The following is a 20,994-nucleotide window of genomic DNA, read 5'->3' on the forward strand; positions in this document are numbered from 1 at the left end:
GCTTGGGAGTGCTTCACACCCCACGAAACACTTGTTGAGAGCACAAACCTAGGTGGCAGTTGGCTTATAATGACAAAATTTCTGGGAAGACATCCTTCGCCTCCACCCACTCCGAGATCACAAGGGGCACATGCCCCTGCTGTCCCTCCAGTGCAAGGGCCTCTCCTTCACCCTCACACGAGGAGGTGGCCATTTGTGGGCCCAGCACTAGGTGCCGATGCCACCCAGGGTAGGACTTAGGCTGTACCCCCTGTCTCCCAGGATTAGAAGTTCTTGGAGTGAATGCTAGCTTTGGAGCACACGAATTTCTCAGGATTCCAGCTTTCAGTTTGTTTTTCACCCCTAAGGCTTCTTGCCTTTCATGCCACCTCACCAATGCATTGCAAAGCTTTTATCTTGTTTCACTTTATGTTATCCAGTAATTCCATTATTTCCCATGAAGGAAAGAAGCAGTTCGGAGCGTCTTGTCTGCTGTACCACTGCAAACCGGTGTATAACGGGAGTGACATAAATCACTGATCAAACAACTGTATTTTGTTCTTAGTGTTTACGAGTTTTTTCCAAACTACAAGAAAATATTTCTATGTAAATTGCTAGGAATTTGCTCCAATAAGCAGGGTCAAAATCAATTTGCTTGCTTCAAAAACCATGTTCCACTCTAACTTCCTGAGGAGGATCTGGGCTGAAACACCGTCTGGGACACAGCGGTAGCGCTCTTCACTGCTCTGCACAACATCCATTCAGGCAGCCGGGAGGCACTCTTAACCTTGGCGGACTCCTCTCCCAGCCGACTCGGGAAGGTCCAAGGGTGTGGTCTCAGAAGAGGTGGCACTGGATGTGAACTTCTGAAGGGTGCGTACTTTCAGTAAGTCGAGGAGGAAGAGGGAGAGCTGCATGAGATGTGACATGAAGGAGTGAGGCACTGGAGGCCCGCCTGGCCCTGCTCAGGGCATGGGCATTCAATCCCAGAATCTCATCTTGAAGCACAGACAGCTGTTCCTCCCGACTCAGCGGCTCCTTTTCTCACAACGCATGCTTTCCTCAAGGCTGTCGGGAGTTACTTACCGGAATGGCAAGGTCTACTGCCGGAATGCCTGAGGAAGCCATGAACCCCACCCCCCGAAATTACTTGCAAAATGGTGTGTCTGTAAATTTTCCTGGCGAGAAGGTCTATGAACTTTAGAATCACATAAAGACCATTATATTTAAAATCTTAGGAACTACTGGTGCTATATGTTTCAAAATGTAGTTTTACCAGTAAGAAATTACCCAAAACTACCCCAATGAAGTATTATTTGATAACAACATTTAGGTAATGGTGACCAAGTCCCCAGACTATCAGCAAATTGGTATTTCTCTAACAGTCTGGAAAGCATGAATGACTCGTTTCTCGGGGGGCCTGGTCTCCCTGAAATCAGCAGTTGCACCAGCTGACACGACTGACTGAAGCTTCTGATGCCCAGTTTGGCTGGTTTCCAGTAACTGTGACTCTACCGCATGCCTCCTTCTACCTGTGTGTGCTAATTTACATTGTGTGGTGGTCAGAGACCCGTAAGAACACACCCGCTTGTCTCCTTTGTTAGGACCACCAAATGGGGATGGGGGTGAGGGGTGGGGTGGGTTCTTACTGGACTCTGTGAACCCATCCTTAACCCCGGTCTGGACTGTGGAATCGATGACTGAAAGCCACAGGACTGGAAGCAAGTGCTCTCTATAGGAGTCATGCTCTGCGTGTTCACACTGACAACAGTTAACAGCTTAAGACAGAAACCATCTCTCTTTCTTCTCCCTATTAACGCACACACTGGTCCTCACCTCATTTTGTCCCCATCTCTCGCTCCCTAGGCCTCAAGGTCTCCAAACTGTATTTCCATGATGTGTCACCCGGATATCAATCCACGCAACACTTTCATCCCAAAGCAAAGTCCAGAAAGAAGAGAAAGGGGAGAGGAATCAGGTTCTCTCCTTGGTGCCTGAACACCGCAAAGGAGGGGACTGTGATGGCGCACAAGATCAACACACAAGCCTCACACCAACTTCACCCGACCACAGTCGTCCTCTATAGTTCTTCCCAACAGAACCAGAGAAAGGCAGCCTTCTCTCTTACCAGCGTGCCAAGGAAGGTGCTGATTGTGCGTGCCGCCTGGCAGAGGGCGCCATACTCCTCGAGAAGGAGAGAGATGAACTGGTGTGCCTGCGGAGGGCCCTGCAGGGCGGATGGCGCTTTCACTTTGGATGCAGCTGACAGCTGCCGGAGGAGTCGGACCTTCATCTCCAGCACATACTCTCTGGCTTGTTGTTCCAACCGCTGGTACAGCTGGTAGGGGTCCCTCTCACAGAGCCTGCACAGAGAAGAGACGAGTCACCGCTCACCCGTGACACGCCTGCAGAGGGCCCTCCACGGAACTGCTCGCTATTGGGGAACAACGTTCTGAAGCCTTTCCACAGGCTCCCACCCAACAATGGCAACAACCACCATCTTCTCGACACCTGAGAGAAGTGTTATCACCCCACTTGACACAGAGGAGCCCAGGCACAGAGAACATCGAGAACTACAAAGTCATCAGCTAACTGACAAAAAAACCCCGGTATTTACTCAAAACGTATTCTGCACTAGCACTGTGTCTCACATGTACTGACCCGGTAATCACTGAGTTAATCGCTCAGCTAAACACCGAAGTCCACACGGGCTGGGTAAAATGCTGGGAACTCACACAACCAGCAGGTGGCAGAGCGTACACACTGGCACCTCAGCAGCTGTCTTGAGAGGGAGGCGCTTTCTCTCAGGAGCCTGAAGACAATTAATTCTCAATGCCCGTGTGTTAGGTGAAAAGCAACCATCCCAGCAGGGGTGATACCCGGCCTGGAGGACTCTAGAGCAGACTGTGCTGTCCTTCTTTCTAGGAATTCAGTATATAATCCAAATGGGCTTGTATTATTTTTACAATCAGAGGAAACTGTAGAAACAATGTCTCTTTTTTAAGTTAACCCACAAAAAAACCAATGAAAGTGTATAAAATTAAACTGAAGAGAAGGGAAAAATTAACATGTGCCTTTCCACCAGGCCACAACAGCAGTTAACATTTTTATGAATTTCTTTCCTGATCGGGAGATCATCTACTAAAGTGGCCGCTGCTTCTCACTGTGCACTTCGGAGGAACCTGCAGACAGAAACCCAGGACCACTGGGGGGACGAGAGTATCTGTCTGCGAACCGCCACCAGGAGGAAGCACTTGAGGCCAGCACTTTATCAGACACGAGTTGTAAAACATCAAGCTACAGTTCCTGGATTTTACATCATGGGTCCTTTTACCTTCTGGGCATCACATTTGGTCAAAAGAGAAGAACGTAAGTTGCCATCTATTCCAGTTTTAAATTAGTGCACCACCTAAGTTATAAAGACAAGAGGCAAGTAAAACCCAGCAATGGAGCATGGGAAGCCTTACACAAAATGTGGCTGATGGGCTTCCCACTGGGGTCAGCACATTTCAGAAAGATATATTAGTGTTTTAGCATAGCAATCACAATTTTAATTACCGGTACAACTGACCTGTGAAATAGAATGTATTTCATCTGTTAAAGGAATGCCACAGAAGACTCAAAATGACAGAGGGACAACCAAACTTGCAAGCAGACCAGATGTGAATTAAACATCCATTTTGTTTTATTTCTTTGTCCATTTCCGTATGTTAGAAATTTAATGAAATGGCCATGTGGTCCTTCCACAAGTTGATTTTTTAAAAGCTGTATGACCAAGAGGCAGGAAGATGCCAAAGACGCTGTGACGGCTCAGCTGTACATACGTTCAACAAACACTGGCATACGTGCACTGAAGGCTCTCTACGGTGGCAAAGCCGCAGCACTGAAGAAGCCAAGGCAATAAACTCTCCGCCCTCACGACTCTTATGGCGCATGCACAGAAATGATGGAATTCTGGGTAATGGTAGCAACATAATAAAAAAGAAGGCAAGGGGATAATGAGTGATGGCAGGGAGGCACCCAGGGTCTTACAAAGGGTGGCCTCTTTGAGAAGGTGACTCTGAAAAGTAATGTGAACAATGGAAGGGAGAAAAAAAAACCCTGAGAAAGGAAGAACACTGCAGACAGAAACAAGAGCAAATGCAAAGGCCCTGTGGCGGGAGCAAGCGCTGCCAGCAGAGGAAGGGTGGGAGCCAGCACAGCTGGAACACAGTGAAGAACAGTCTGAGGGCAGCACAGGACCATGCAGGATGCCAAGGGCCATAGAGAGGAGGAAAGGGTTATCACCAACAGCTGTACAGACTCCCAGAAATGGGCTTTACACACATCCCTCTCCTGATGTGCATCGGCATGTAAACAACAAAAGCACCTGCGTTCTTGGAGGTGAGGACGAGGGCAAACACAGCATATCTGACACAGACAGACTTCCGGCTGGGGGTGTGACATTTCCACATTCTTAACACTGTGTTTCACTATCAGGGCAATGCTGTTTCCCAAACCTCAGCAATCCCCGTTTTCAGCTTTATACTCCGCCTAACATCTCTCAAGGGCACTAGCACCTACCGAGTCTGCCTTCCGCTACCTCTTAGTCGACTCCAGCGGCTTCCTAAGCATTGGCAGTCTATGAAGTCATGTGCCTGAATGGCAGGTTCTTTGTTTTTTCCTCATATTCATTAGGAAACCTAACTTCTAGAACAGGCACACACAACCCAGAACCATCTCCTTTAACGCTGGGGGCTCAGAGGTCAAGCCCTAAACACACTGGCTGGATTTGTGCACTAGTTAACAGAACCCACAGCCAAGCACTATTCCTAGCTACAGGATAAACTGTACTGTACAACAAGTAAGACTCTATGAAACCCCCATTCAAAATGAGAGAAAAAAAAACAAAAGGAGAATCGATCCATGTAATGTCTAGCTCAAATTCATCCCTCTTATTTGGAACATTTCAAAAAAAAAGATGCTACGAACTATAAGGAACAATAAAAATCATGCCCACCTCAAACTCTGTACTGTCACCGGGCACAAGGTGTCCGCTGAAGAACTGACACTGAGTCGTAAGCCACTCCCACCTGAGAAACACCACGCCGACAGGCCTGGCTGCACCGGACTCTCCACTCTGCACCGGCGCGTCCTCAAACTGCCTGACCTTGTGGAAGTTTCTTCTTCTCACCTCAATACTGGGATAACTGCCTGTTCTCCTTGGGTTGATTACATGCAAGAGGGCTTGGGAAAGTGCTCAGCATTGTCCCTGGCACAGTAAGTACTCAGCAAGTAATACTACAGTCACTCTCAACACTAAGAAATGACAGAAACATGTCGATTCATTTTTTTTTTATTATATAGGCAATAAGCATTTCATCAGAATTAGAATTTGAAACTTTACCCATAGGGCTTGCTTCTGGCAGTCTGTCTGCTGAAGACTGGCAGTGCACTGGGGGCTGAGCAAGCACGGCCGAACTTACTGGATCCTGAAGGGAGAGCCCACCCCAGCACAGGGGAGGCTTCCTGGGCAGCAGGTGAGGGAGGGACATGACAAAGGGGCAACGTGTACCTATCCACGAGCTCCTTCACCCCCTCCTTGTCGGGCACGAGACTCTGGTCTTGGTCGTCGGCCAGTGGGGTCCCCGCCTGGCGGTAAATGCAGCGGACCATGTAGCGCACTTCTGACCAATAGTTCTGCAGCTGCTGAGGTTCCCGGTCTGTCTCTGCTGAAATCTCTCTGTGAGACGGCACAAGAGCAAGGAGGTCAGGGTTAGTGGACGGTCTGGGTCACCCTTCACCCTCTAGACAGCCTAAAGGGATGGAGGACGGACTCCCACCGGCACCCTCCACCTTGCTCAGCTCCTGGAGCTGGCTCCCATCTGCTGTGGTGCAGGGAGGCTTGATGACAAGCACGGGCTTCTGGTGCCCGCAGCTGTCTGGTTCCCCAAACCCCCATCCCCAGGAGAGTACAGCCCCTCCTTGCACAACAGGAGTGAACACACCTGGCGTCCCATGTCGAGACTGCCGATGCTCCCCTCCCTCTCGAGGTGCCCATCAGGCTAGGCTGCTCTCACGCCCCCATGAAGCCCCTGCTCCCCACTTGGCTGCACTGGCTTCCGTCTTGAGCTGAGTGCAAAGCCGGTTCAGAGGCCCCAGGTAATGGCCTCTCCTCCCCTCTGCCCTTCAGCAGCTGCAGTGCCAGCCCGCTCAGCCTCCCAGGGAAGGCGCAGCTCTCCCTCTACCCAGGCCGGCCTCCTCTCCCCTTCTGAGTACTAGCTTGCTCCTGTCAGCCCTCACGGGCAGGGACGCGGAAGAGCCTCATCCATCTGGTTCTTCTGCTTGACACAAGCTCCCGTCTTAGTCCTCAGGAATGGCTCAAATGTCTGCCGTCTATATGGAAATGGCCCCTTTCCCGTTACAGCTCCAGCAGGGGGTCAGGTTGGCCCTGCTCCCGTCTGTCCCGAGGGCGCACACTGGTACCTGCGCTCGCTGCAGGCCTCGCAGGCGCACGCAGTGTCTGAGGGGGCAGCGCCCAGCCCCGCCGAGGGCAGCGTCTGAGCACCGAGCGCTAGCCTTCCGCCGCCTGCCTCCGGCTGAGACCCACCAAGAGGGGAGTGAAGAAGAAAGTCTTGGCCCTGCTTTAAAAAGAGAACAGAATAGACTATATTCAAATGTTCATGGTACAAATTTGTTATTAACATGTCAGAAAAATGCCTTTTAAAAACAAATTTAAACTTAGATACTGACAAGATCTCCAATGACGTCATCTGGGTAACTTTCTCTTTGACACTCAAGGATTTTGTTTGCAGCCAATTATTTATTACCTTTGGAGGGTTCTACCATAATCTCATGAAGACAGTCAATAACAGTATTTCTCTCATGCTTTAGAAAGAGCAGCTCCACTCTCGACGTCCTCATCAGCACGTGCAACGCCCAGAGCGTCGGGCACCTCCTCCAACGATGCCCTGCACCCGCCTGGGATGGCGCTTAGTGCAAGGCTGGTGGCCTCTGCAAGCCCGGCAGGCAGCAGTGGGCCTGCAGAACAGAGGCCTCTGGCTCCGTGGAACCCCACAGCTGTGCCGCCTGCTCTGACTGAGGGACAGGAAGATGGAGAAGAGAATGTTCTGGGCAAAGACAGCAAGATGAAGCAGGCTCCAACCCTCATGCCTGGAACCCAACAGCCCCTAGAAGGTTCCATCAACAGCCATTACAAGGAGCATAAATACAACCTTCGTGCCCCCCCCCACCAAACCCCCCTTTCTCCTATCTTGGGACATGACCCCACACCCACCCAGCTGGCACACTGTTCCTCAGTGACAGGGCCTGAGGTATTCTATTACAATATGGACACATGGGCTCCAGTCCTAGAGCAGATGATCCCCACGGTGAAGAAAGGGCACTAAGAGGGCAGTGCTAGCAGTCCCACAGCCATCACCCCACCAGCCTAAGGAGAAGGGCAGAGCCACAGGAGGGGCCCGTGAAGGGAGTGCACACACGCGAAGAGAACGGAGACAAGCCCTTGGAGGCTGTGGCTTCTGCTGGGTGCTTGCTCAGGGTGGTCAGACACTTGAGGCACCACCCCAGCTTGCTACTGGATGGAGCACAGGAAAATTGGGCCTGTCATGTGCCCCTTAGAGTTCGGGCACATGGACACGGGAGGGAGCAGCAGCGAGCCAGCCTCCATCATATGGTAGGCCGGGTCCCAGTCAGCTCCGAGAGTGGGGGCTTGCATCATCAAAGAACCCCACCTGAAAAAGTTCCTGCTAAGTGAGTGGGTCCCAGAATTATACCGGGGGCAGAGCAGGGGTGGGGGTGGGGTGACACAGGGTCCGAGGCAGACAGTGAGGAGTCCGCACCGAAGTCTAGGAAACCCTAAAGAAGGGCCTCTTACAAGCAAGAGCCACTCACCAGTGGGACACCTGTTAGGACCCCGGGCCCTGGTCACCAAAGAGAACCACAGACAGCCTGTAAAGAATGGAAAACCCCCACAACTTGTCTTGCCCAGAGCCCCTTCTCCAACCAGGCAGAGCAGGGAAGGCCAAGGAAGCAGGACAGGCACCATTGCCCTCCACCCCCATGACATACCCTTGGTGATCCCTGAGGGCCCTTGTTGACACCCAGGGGAGACACTCGAGTATTCCGCAGATTGGACTAGATTCCTGAATACGAGACGATTCTAATACCCACGGCGCCTAGAAAGGCTTGACAGGTCTGACGGCAGTGCTGGCAGAACCAGGCTGTCCCCCCAGAGCAGCAGGTCCGTGCACTGCACGAAGGAGGTTTCCTCTCTCCTCCAACCCCCTCCAACCCAACAGCAAGGCTCCCCGGGTGACTCCAGTCCTCGGCAGATGCACGATCTGCTCCTGCTACTCCCTCCACTGCTTCAAACCAGTCCAAGCCACTGTCACCTCTGCCTGCCACCCGCGGCAGCTCTCTGCCGGCACCGTTGCCACCCACACTCACGGCCCTTCCCCAAGGAGCAGCCAGAGTGGTGGTTCAAGTGGGAGAGACCCTGTCACTCCCCTGCACAGAACCTTCCATACCACTTAGAAACAGACTCTAAATTTCTTACCAGTCTTACCAGGACACATTTTTGCTTCTTTCACTGCACTCGAGGCTTTGCCTAGAGCACTAATCCACTGAATCTGTGAATGGCCTCACAGACTGATGGAATTCTATCAGTCACACCTCAGCAGGGAGGCAGGTAGAGCCAGCTATCAGTTTTTTGCCTCTCTGCTCCAAATCCTGTTGTGTGTCAGAGCAGCACCCAGCAAACACGGCTCTTCGGTCAGCGGTGCTGTGTGGGGGCCTTGCCAGCAGAGGGGGCTGGAGGGACACTGCGGAGGCTTCCCAGTCCCCTCCGCTCAGAGGCTTGAGGGGGACTGAGCTGCACACTCCCATGACAGCCTGCCAGACCCGGCCTGCAGCTTCTCAGAAACTGCTTTGCCACCCACAGATCCTCTCCCAAGGGTGTCCTGCCTGGAGTCCTCTCCCTAGGCCACCTCTGCCTGGTAGTGGCTGCTCCCTAGATGTGCCGGGGCCGGACTCTTAGCATTCCCTTCCCAGATATTTGTAGCTGATCTCCTGTTACTAGTTAACAGTCTGTTCCAGATGCAAAAGTGTCCCCGTTCAAATTACTGGTGTGGTTGCCCATCTCCTGAGCTTAATCACCCATGTTCATCTCTTACGTCATAAACTGCTATTTGAAATCGGTGTTTCCCTTGTTTTCTCGTTTGGCTTTTGTTGTTTTGTTTTTTACCTGTCTTCATCACTGGAAGCTCAGTTCCACAAGAGCAGGACCCTTTCTGTCCTGCTCACCGCTGTACACTAGCACCAACGATGCTGCCTGACACACAGGACAGACTCAGAACAGCAACCAAGAACCTGGAAAGTAATATTTCCTGGTGACAAGGGATGAAATGAGGCCTTTAAAAATAGCACATGATGGCTATATAGTAAATCCTTACATGTGTCACCTTCTAGTACTCATCTAATACAAATTTAACTTCAGTTATTATGTTCTGTTCAAGTCCAACACAACTGAAAAGAATACAACAAAATCCACAACTCAACAATGTAAAATATGCAAAGTCCAGCATCTAATGACAAAACCAAGGAAAACAGAACACATAACCATGAGGGAAGCCGATCAATAGAAACAGACCCCAAAACAACAAAAATGATGCAACTAAAGGACAAGAATCTGAAACTAGTGATTATAAACTCTGTATGTAAAGTAAAGGAAAACACAAACATGACGAGGAGAGAAAGTAAAGATGTAAAAAACTGGCGAATGGAACTTCTAGAGAGGAAAAATACATCTTACAGCAGAGTATCAATAAGTGTGAAGCAATAAAAAATCCAAAATGAGGCACAACAAAAAACAAGACTGAAAAAAAATAAAGCATTTCTAAAACAAAACTCAAGATGTCTAACATGTGGGTAATGGCGTCCCAGAAAAAAAGGTTATATGAAGAAATTGTTGAAAATTTCCAATATTTGATGAGACTGTAAACTGGCATATGTTAAAAGCTCATCTAAACCAAAGTACAATAGACAGAAAGCAAACCACAACAAGGCACATCAGTAAAAGGGCTGAAAAGCAATGATGAAGTTCAAATCTGAGAAGCAGGCTGCACACAAGAGCAAAGACAAGGATGACAACATGCTTCCACCAGAAACTAGGGAAGCCAGCAAAGAAATGACCAACAACCTAGAATTCTGAACAAAAAATAACTTTTTAAAATGAAAGCAAAAGAGAAGCTTTCAGACAAACAGAAGCTCCCTACACTACAAGAAATGTTAACGGCAGCCCCTGAAGAAGAGCCACAGAAGAACAGAGCTACATGCAGGAGTGAAGAGCACCAACACAATAAAGGGGGAGGCAAGGACTCTTCTCATGTTAAGACTTTTAAGAAGATAACAGACGACTGCACAACTGATGGAACTCAAGAGTATAATATTTTAAGGCACTTAATACTACATAGTAAGTATATAATATTCTTTGAAAGTAGAAGTTGAAAAGTTGGAGATATATACTGTGAATTCTAGAACCACTAAAAAAAATGAAACAAAGTGATACAGGTAATAAGCCAAGAGGCGGTAAAATAGAATCATAAAAAATATTCAGGGGGAGCCTGGGTGGCTCAGTCATTAACTGACTCTTGATCTCAGCTCAGGTCCTGATCTCAGGATCAGGAGTTCAAGCCCTGCATTGGGCTCCATGCTGAGCGTGGAAGGAAGGAGGGAGGGAGGGAGGATGGACAGAAAGAAAAACTGAAAGACAGAAAGACAGATAGGAAGAAAGAAAAAGAAAGAAAGAAAGAATTCAATTAATCCAAAAGAAAAGAAAGAAACAGGGGCGCCTGGGTGGCACAGCGGTTAAGCGTCTGCCTCCGGCTCAGGGCATGATCCCAGCGTTGTGGGATCGAGCCCCACATCAGGCTCTTCCGCTGTGAGCCTGCTTCTTCCTCTCCCACTCCCCCTGCTTGTGTTCCCTCTCTCGCTGGCTGTCTCTATCTCTGTCAAATAAATAAATAAATAAAATCTTAAAAAAAAAAAAAAGAAGAAACAGAAGGAAAGAGCAGCAAACAACAGATGGGAAGAAAAGGATAAAAAAAAGAAGAAAAAAAACACAAGATGGTAGATTTACATTCAAACATATCAATAATTACATTAAATGGAAATAGTTAAAATTTCCAATTGTTAGAAGAGATGGTCAGGTTGGATTAAGAAGCAAGAGCCACCATGTTTTCTACAGTGGATTATAAAGACACAGGTAGGTTAAAAATAAAGGTTGGGGACATACTGCACGCAAATACTAACTTAAAAAGGCTGGGTAGCTCTATGAATATCAGAGAAAGCTGGTTTTAGAAGAAGGACTGTTAGTGGCAATGAAGGAGATGATGTTGGTAAAAATAAAATAATAATAATGATAACATGACTGATTTAACAAGAAGCAGTAACAGTGGTAAATATGTAAGCACTCTAATAACAGAGCTCAAAATACATGGAGCAGGAATTAAAAGGAGAAATACGCAAACCCACAGCTGCATTTGGAATTTCAACAGTCCTTTCAAGTGACTGACCTAGACGAAAACATCAGAAAGGATGCAGAAAATGTGAACACTACCATCAACCAATTTGAACTAACTAACATTCTTAGTACACTCTTCTTAACAACAGAATACAAATTCTTTCCAATGCACACACAACATTAACCAAAACTGGCCATAAAACAAATCAATACATTTCTAAAAACTGAATCACATATTAAGTATGTTCTTTGATTACAACATAATTAAGCTAATAATAACAAAAAGGGGGTCAAAAGGTACAAACTTCTAGTTATAAAATAAATAAGTCACAGAAATATAATGTACAGCATGGCGACTTTGGTTAATACTGTACTGCAAATTTGAAAGTTGCCAAGAACAGATCTTAAAAGTCCTCAATACAAGGAAAAAAACCTTATTTGGTAACTGTATGGTGTGACAGATGTTAACTTTGTAATATATACAAATAATCATTATGTTATACTAAACTATAGAATGTTGTGTCAATTATACTTCAATTACAAAAAGGTATCTGAGGGGGCACCTGGGTGGCTCAGTCAGTTAAGTGTCTGCCTTCGGCTCAGGTCATGATCCCAAGGGCCTGGGATCGGGCCCCATGTCAGGCTCCCTGCTCAGTGCGGAGCCTGCTTCTCAACCTCTCCGCCCTGCTCGTGCTCTCTCTCTCTCTCAAATAAATAAAGAGAAAGGAAAAGGAAAAGAAAAAGAAAAGAAAAAGGTATCTGATTTGGAAATTAAAAAACACAATTCTAAATAATCCATGGGTCAAAAGAAAATCATAATAAGGGTAATTATAAAATACTTCTAACAGAACGAAAAACACAGCATACCAAAATTTGAAGGACGCAGCCAAAGAAATGCTTAAATAGGATTTTATGAAATTAAACAAATTAACTATGAAGTTGAAAGAAATAATAAACCTAAGAGCAGAAGTTAATGAAACCAAAAAATGGAAAGCCAATTCAACCAAATTGTGGTTCTTAACCTAATAAAAATGATACACCTATAGCCAGGCTTTCAGGGAAAAAACAGACAAAACTCAAACAACTAATGTCAGGAATAAAGTGGCAGGGTCAAATCACTACAGATCCCACAGAAATTAAAAAAACAGGTAGGAGAATATTCTGAGCAACTTCACGCCAAAATATTTGATATAAAATGGGCAAATTTCTTTCTTCCCAGTTTTGCTGAGATATAATTGACATACAGTACTGTATAACTGTATGTGCTATACAGCATAATGACATGACTTACATAAACTGTAAAACGACTACACAAATTTCTTTAAAGACAAAAATTAGTAAGACACACTGGAAGAGATAGATAGCCTTTATCAAATACATTGAACTCATAGTTCAAAACCATCCTAATAAGGCAACTTCAGGTCAAGATAGCTTCACTGGTGAATTCTACCAAACATTTAAGGTAGAAATAATACTAACCCTATACGAACTTTTCCAGAAAACTAAAGAAGAGAGAATACTTCCTAGTTCATTCCACGAGGAATTACCCTGATACCAAAACCACACAAAGATATTGTGAGACAAGAAACTTACAGACTATTATCCTTCGTGAACACAGATGCAATAGTCCTTAACAAAACACCAGGAAAGCCAATATAGCAACCTTTGGAAAGGATAATACATCATGATCAAGTGTGGATTATCACAGGAATGCAAGGTTCATTCAACATTTCAAAAATCACCATAATTAATTTTGTTAACAAACTAAAAAAGAAAAACTGTATCATTTCAATAGATGTAGAAAATGAATTTGACAAGATTAAATATCCATTCATGATAATCCCCAGCAAACTAAAAACAGAAGTAGACTTTTCCCACCTGATATACAATCAGCTAACATCATACTTAATAGTGAAAGACTAAGTTCTTTAACAAGGAAGGGTGTCTGCTTAGACCACTCCTATTCAACATCATACTGGAGGTCCTAGCCAATACAGTAAGAACAAACAAACAAACAAAACAAGACATACAGACTGGAAACGAAAAAAAAAATTATTTGTAGATGATGTGATCATCTATGTAGACAGTCTTGAGGAATCTATCAAATAACCAATAGTACAAATAAATGAGCTCTCACAGGATACAAAGTCAATATCCTTGTATCCCTATGTATTAGCAATAAACAATTAGGTAATGAATTTTCTTAGAAGTACCATTTAAAATAGCAAGAAAATACAGAATACCTTGGAAAATTTTTAACACACTATGTACAAAGCCTGTACATTAAAGACTACAAAACTACTGTAAGAATAAATTTAAAAGACTTAAATCCATGAAGAGTCATGCCACATTCATAGACTGAAAGACTCAATATTATTAAGATGCCATTTTTCGGAGCCTGGGTGGCTCAGTCCATTGAGCAGCTAACTCTTGAGTTCGGCTTAAGTCATGATCTCGGGGTCCTAGGATAGAGCCCTGCACAGGGCTCCCTGCTCAGAGGGGAGTCTGCTTATCGCCCTCTGCCTCTCGCCCTGCTCATGACAGCTCGCGTTCTCGCTCTCTCTCAAATAAATAAACCTTAAAAGAAAAAAAAGATAATCTTTTCTCCCCAAATTGGTCTATAGACTCAATAAAATCTCAGCAGGCTTTTCTGTAGAAACTGGAAGACGATTTTAAACCTTATATGGGAATGCAGAGGAAACAGAAGAGCCAAAATACTATTGAAAAAAGAACAAAACTGGAGAACTTCTACCTAGTTTCGTGACTTACTATAAAAAGCTTCAGGAATCAAGACTGTATGGTACTAGCAAAAGGATGGGTATGTATGTAAAGTGGAAGACAGAATCCAGAAGTAGACCCACACATTAAAAAAAAAAACACTACTGATTTTTTACAAAGATACGTAGGTAATTTAACAAGGAAAAAATAGTATTTTCAGCAAATAGTTCTGAAACAAGTGGATATCCACATGCAGAAAGGATGAACTTCAACCTTACTTTACAAAAGCTATAAAACTTCTCTCAAAATGGATCACAGAGCAAATGTATGAGCTCAAAACACAAGACCTCTAGGGAAAAAAAAGCACAGCGAAAAATCTTATAACCTTGAGTAGCAAAGATTACTTACATAGAACACAAGAAGCCCAAATCATTTAAAAATTGATAAAATGGACTTGATCAAATTTAAAAATTTTGCTCTTCAAAGAATAGTGTTCTGTAATGAAAAGGTAAGCTACACACCAGGAAAAAATATTTGAAAAACATATCTGATAAAAGGCTTGTATTCAGAATATACTATAGAGATCTCTCACAATTCAATAATAGTAAGACAAACAACCTAATTAAAAATAGGCAAAAGATTTGAACAGCCATGCCCCCAAAGTGATACAGATGGAAAATAAGCACATGAAAAGATGTTCAGCAAATCATTAAGAAAATGCCAGTCAAACAAGCCACTAGAATGGCTACAATTAAGGACTGTCAATTTACCCAGGCTTGGTAAGGATACAGATCAACAGGAGCTCTTATACATGGATGGAAAACAGTTTAACAAGAACTTTGAAAAATTCCAAGACAGTTCCTTAAAATGTTCATCATACACTCACCCCATGACGTAGCAATTCTATTCCTAGGTATTTATCAAAGACAAATGAACTAAGTCCACAAAAGGCTTGTACTCAAATGTTATTAGCAGCTTTACTGTTTGTTTCTGTTTTTTTTTTTTTAAAGTAAGCTCCACACCCAGCGAGGAGCCCTAAGCAGGGCTTAAACTCACGACTGTGAGATCAAGACCTGAGCTGAAATCAAGAGTCAGATGTTGAACAACTAGAAGACCCAGGCGTTCCTGAAATGTTACTAGCAGCTTTACTGTTAATAGCCAAAACCAAAAAACACAAATGTCCTCTATTGGTGAATGGATAAAGAAATCGTGCTTCATCCATACAAAGGAATATTACTTCGAAATAAAAAAGATAGATGCAACAACACAAATGAATCTCAAAAGGATAATATTAAGCAAGAAAAGACACAGCTCACCATTTAAATTATCTTTCTATGAGGCTGATTCAAGTTTTGTCTTCCCAATCCGACAGTTCTGAGCAGCAGTGACAAACTGTATCAGCAACCACTTTCATGATGCTCGTTATGACGGAATTTCACATGTTTGTATTAGGAACCAAGACCCGACAGGGCAAACGTTCAAGATACAAACAAATATTAGCAAACTCTTAAATGATTGGTTTAAATTGAGACTATATGCCTTGATGAGACCCACAGGCAGAATAACTGTTGGGAGAACCTAGTTCCTTAATGTAAAATGCAAGACTTCTATTTCAATGGTATATATGAGAACCAAGACACAATTGTCCAGAATCAAAAGAAAGCCTTTAAAATGACCTTGAAAACAGAAAAACAGAATATTAATTTGCCAAGTAGTCTTCCTTGTGGCAGGATGCCTGAGTGCTACACAGACTCCTTCACAGAAGCAATAATTCTCCCAAGTATCATCTCCCACGCCCCCACGCCAGACTTAAATTTTTCATTACTTAAACATACACAAGAGTAAAATGAAATATACCTTATACTTTTTAAGCCTTTGTGTGATTCAAAAAACCCAAGCTGGTCTACAACTTAAAGTTTTTTTGTTTTTTTTTTTTAAAGATTTTATTTTTATTTATTCGACAGAGAGAGAGACAGCCAGCGAGAGAGGGAACACAAGCAGGGAGTGGGAGAGGAAGAAGCAGGCTCATAGCAGAAGAGCCTGATGTGGGGCTCGATCCCATAACGCCGGGATCACGCCCTGAGCTGAAGGCAGAGGCTTAACCGCTGTACCACCCAGGCGCCCCTACAACTTAAAGTTTTAAAAACCTAAAAATCATTACTCAAATTAACATTATTGTAAAAAGACAGATGACTGATTAACTGAAACCAAATTTCTAACTTTCAACATAGGCCTGTTTCTGACTAAGTAGCAGGCTCTTTGGAGTCAGGCCCGTATTCATGTAGGGCTCTCTACAAATCATCTCGACCATCCCACCTCTCTGCCTGTCTCAATTTCTCCCACACAGAGCTGGCCATACCTTCGGTGGGTCTTTGCTTGGCCTCAGCAAAGAACCTAAGATTTAAGATAACTTACGTTCCTTCCTCAGTAGCCTTGACAAGCAGTGCACCCAGGCTCACCAGGTCACAGAAGGCAGGAGCAAAAGCCCTCTGATACACAGCAGGCCCTCCAATAATGCGAACAAGCCCTTCCCCATTACCAGAATACAAACAAAAACTGTTTTAACTGTCAGAGATTTCACAGATTTCCATGCAAATACATCCACAGCCTCCCAAGCTGTAAACTCTACTGTGTAGGATGAGGTCCTAAAACATTATCTTCTGATATAAATTAAAGGCAGGCTCATTCCTTCATCCAAAAATCATCCGCGGGTGCCTATCCTGTCCTGGGCCTGTGGAGACACCCTGAGCTGGAGGAGACAGGATCCAATACAAAGCGGCTGTGGCTGGGGTGGGTATGTGCAGCATAGGCCCAGCGGAAGGGATGATGTGTGCCTGTGGGAGGGGGTGAACCGAGCAGGTATCTGGAGGCTTGGCTTCTGCTGAGCCTGTGCAGCCACCCTGCCCCTTCCCAACGAGCCCTGCCTTGCTCTCCTTGTCCAACAAGCACATGTTGGGGATGCAGGGATGCTGCTGGGTGATGGGCAGGTGAGGGCCACTGCACAGCAGTGTCTCCATCTTCAACAGGGACCTCAGGCTAGCCACAACCTGGACACCCTGACAGCTCACTGTTTTTACTTCTCAAGGAGACAATTTGAAACCTTAGCCACTCCTCAGTTCCTTCCCAGTCTTGTGAGATCCACTCTCCCTATCAAAAAAAATTTTGTAAAAAAGATTTCTGGCAGCAATTTTCTCTACTTCCACACTCCCCAGCCCACCTTACTTGTACACCTACACAGCCTTGCCTGAGAATCCTGTCTCAGCAGGATGATTCTTCTCGAAAGATATCCAAGCTCCCCTGTCCTAGCGGAACCTCATGGGCGCCACCATTTCTCTACCTTACTCCTTCCCACCCCCAAACAAGTTCAAACTGCCTACTCAATGCTAAGTGTGGGCAAGAATATGAGTAACAGGAACTCAAACACTACTGACGGGGACAGAAACTGAACAGTCACCTGGGAAACCGATGTGTCTTACAAATGTAAGCATCTGAATTACTTACAACCCAGCAATTCTACTTCATAGATAAGCACTGTAATAATTAATATTTATGTCTCGACTGGGCTAAGAGATAACAGACAGCTGGCGAAACACTATTTCTGGGTGTTTTGTGAGGGTGTCTCTGGAAGAGATGAGCATTTGAATCCACAGACTGAATGAAGACAATCCCCTCACCAGTGAGGGTGGGTGTCATCCAATCCACGGAGGGTCTGCACAGAACAAAAAAGGAAGGGCTGATTCACTCTCCCTGCTTCCACTGAAACATCCACCTCCTGCCCTCAGACGTCAGCGTTCCTGGTTCTCAGGCCTTTGGACTCAGAGTGAAGGGCACCACCAGCTTTCCTGGGTCTCCAGCTTGCAGAAGGCAGACTGTGGCACTTCTCAGCCTCCATGACCACATGAGCCAATCCCGGTAATAAATCTCCTTCCTTTCTTTCTCTATCGATCTATTGATCTGTCTACCTCTCCCTGACCCACCACTGGTTCTGCTTCTCTGGAGAATCCTGACCAACATACACTTTTAACAAAGCTCTTACAAATGAGTACCTGGAGAAAGGTATACAAATACCCTGATGTCATTTTTAAAAATCACTGATCATTGAAAAAAAAAAAAAAGGAAAACTTTGTATCTTTTAACAAAATTACTGAGGAATAAATTATATACTGTAACACACTGAACTGTATGTAAATCATGGATGAATTAGTGAAAATGAGTAAGTGCAGCTACGAAGAAAGTATGAAGAATCTCATAAACAAAGATGCATAAGACAACATAAGCATACACCACTTTCATAAAGATCAGAAACAAACAAAATTAAACTTTTTAGAGATCCACATAGAGGCAATAAAATTTTTAAAGGAACTTTAAAATAAGGAAATGATAAATATAAAATTCAAGGACAGTGGCTACTCAGAATGAGGAGGAGGAAAGATGGGGGAGGGGAAACACAGGCACCCGAGTATCAGGAATGGCCTGGGTTTGACGCTGGCTCGTGGTCACTTCAACTGTCTTCATAACATGATTATACATGTATACATATGCATCTAGTTCTCTCAAATATTACATAATAAAAAATGAAATTTAAGTGGGGGTTGGAGAACACCTCTCCCCAACAGCAGCTTTTTTTCTTCCATTCCATAGTTAAGTGTCCTCAGCGCCTCCCTCCAGCTTCCCCTTCCAGTCTGTCCTCCCTGACTTCGCCCTAACCCTTGAGAAATTAGCACCTTGAGTTGACTTGCTCAGCTTTCTCGCCCATCATTTACTCTTCAAGCAGCTCAGTCTGGCTTCTGCTCCCACACTTCCACTAACATGAATCTAGCAAAGGTCAGACACAATCTCTTTGTTGCCACCTTCAACACTTCATATCTTTTCTTGGTTAACTTTTTAAAATGTCTGTTGGGAGGACGGCTGGGAGACAGCTCTCCATGGGTTTCTCATACCAGCTCCCAGTCTTGATGGATGTGCCGAGGCTATAAGCCTCTGCCTATTTTCCCCCTCCGGGGCTGTTTCTCAGGGTTTATGCAGCAGAAAACCTTGAGACAAAGTGCAGGCTTGCCTACTACACACTACAAAAGTGGCAGATCCCCACGCTCAGTGTTCCCGAACCCCAACACAAACTCACTGTACCCACAGCATGTATGTAGGCCTCCCCACTTCACAGACATGGGATTTGGGGAGGGAGAGGGAGCAAGGGGAGCAGACACGTTCATGATAGCTGACGTACTGTGAGCAATAAAGTCCTTGTCTCTGACCCAGGAGTCTCATGCCCCTGCCAGCGACAATGAAACAGTAACAAGGTAGCTTATTACCTTTAAGTAAAGGGCAAAAAAATAAAATCCCAGGCTCAACAACTACCAACCACCCCATCCTTTAAACAACTACTGTCACTTAGTTCCGTTTATCACACTTTTTCTTTCTACTTCTCCGATGTCTGCTTTTCACTCATCTCTGTCTCAAACATCAGATGTTCTCTGGAACTTCCTCCTTCATATTCCACTTCTCACTCTGCCTGTGGTCTTCAGTGCTGTGCCAGTGACCAAGGTTGAGAAGGTGAGTAAAAGTCATCTGTGTGAAGTCTTTTAATGAGTGTTGCAGGCTTATCCAGCAATACAAACAACATCTGAGACAAACTGACTGTAACCTGAAATTGCAACTGTTAAAAAAAAAAAAAAAATTGGGATTCCACTTCAATTGAGAAAAGTAAGGTCCAAGACCTGTTTGACTCATAAAACAGGCGTCTTGCAATGTCCTTTCAATTAACAACTTAAAAAGGGAAGTTGGGGCGCCTGGGTGGTGCAGTCGGTTAAGCGTCCAACTCTTGAGTTTTGGCTCAGGTCATGATCTCGGGGTCGTGAGACAGAACCCCATGTCAGGCTCTGCGCTGGATGCAGAGGCTGCTTGAGAGTCTCTCTCTCTCCCTCTACCTCCCCCCACGTGCACACACACATGCTCTCTCTCTCTCTCATAAATAAATCTTAAAAAATAAATTAGATAAATAAAAAATACAACAATAAGTTAATACATCCATACCGATAAAGTTAGAGGAGGAAGAATGGAGAAGGTATCATTTAAAATAGAATAGATAAAAGTCAAATACCTATGGGTCAATTTTTTTTTTCTAAGATTTATGTATTTGAGGCGGGGGGAAAGGACAGTGGGAGAAAGAAAATCTCAAGCAGACTTTGCACCAAGTGCAGAGCCCAACGTGGGGCTCAATCTCATGACCCCAAGATCATGACCTGAGCCAAAACCAAGAGTCAGACGCTTAACCGACTACATCACCCTGGAGCTCCCCACCCTTTTAAAGGACCAATGGTATGACATTGAAAAATATAAAACACTAATAAATAGAAAAAAACTCCATACTCAATGGGATTATTAGATTTTTTAAAAGATTTATTTATTTGAGAGAGAGAGACTCCACAAGCAAACTCCCCACTGAGCGAGGAGCCTCACGCAGGGCTCAACCCCAAGACCCGTGAGATGATGACCTGAGCTGAAGCCAAGAGTCAGACACTCAACCGACTGAGCCACCTACGTGGCCCAGGATTATTAAATTATTAAGAATGTTAGAAAGAATTTAATTTTCCTCCTACTGATGTATAGACTCCATGTAATCTCAATCAAATCCCAACAGGGTTGTTTTTTCTATTTTGGGTTAGTGTGGGTTTGTGCATGTGTATAAAATGACAAGATTATTTCCAGTTTTACAGAAATGCAAAGAATGAAGAATAACTAAGATATGTTTGAAGAGTACAGGGTAAGAGCACTTTTTC

General features: G+C 44.8%; 1 protein-coding gene across 4 annotated transcripts in view; it reads right to left on the reverse strand.

Moving 5' to 3' along the window:
- The window catches only part of FAM193A (family with sequence similarity 193 member A), a 113,548-nt gene that overhangs the window by 70,002 nt on the left and 22,552 nt on the right, over nucleotides 1-20,994 (reverse strand). For 2 of the 4 annotated variants that reach the window (XM_034672205.1, XM_011221429.3), the window contains 3 exons: nucleotides 6,445-6,602; nucleotides 5,534-5,701; nucleotides 2,108-2,342 (listed from right to left, as the gene is read on the reverse strand). In XM_034672205.1, coding sequence (XP_034528096.1) covers nucleotides 2,108-2,342; nucleotides 5,534-5,701; nucleotides 6,445-6,602 — 561 coding nt within the window. The remainder of the gene's footprint in view (nucleotides 1-2,107; nucleotides 2,343-5,533; nucleotides 5,702-6,444; nucleotides 6,603-20,994) is intronic. The other 2 variants (XM_034672204.1, XM_011221430.3) reach the window with 1 other exon arrangement.

This window comes from Ailuropoda melanoleuca, chromosome 11 (assembly GCF_002007445.2).
Source record: "Ailuropoda melanoleuca isolate Jingjing chromosome 11, ASM200744v2, whole genome shotgun sequence".
In the NCBI taxonomy this organism is placed as follows: domain Eukaryota; kingdom Metazoa; phylum Chordata; class Mammalia; order Carnivora; family Ursidae; genus Ailuropoda; species Ailuropoda melanoleuca.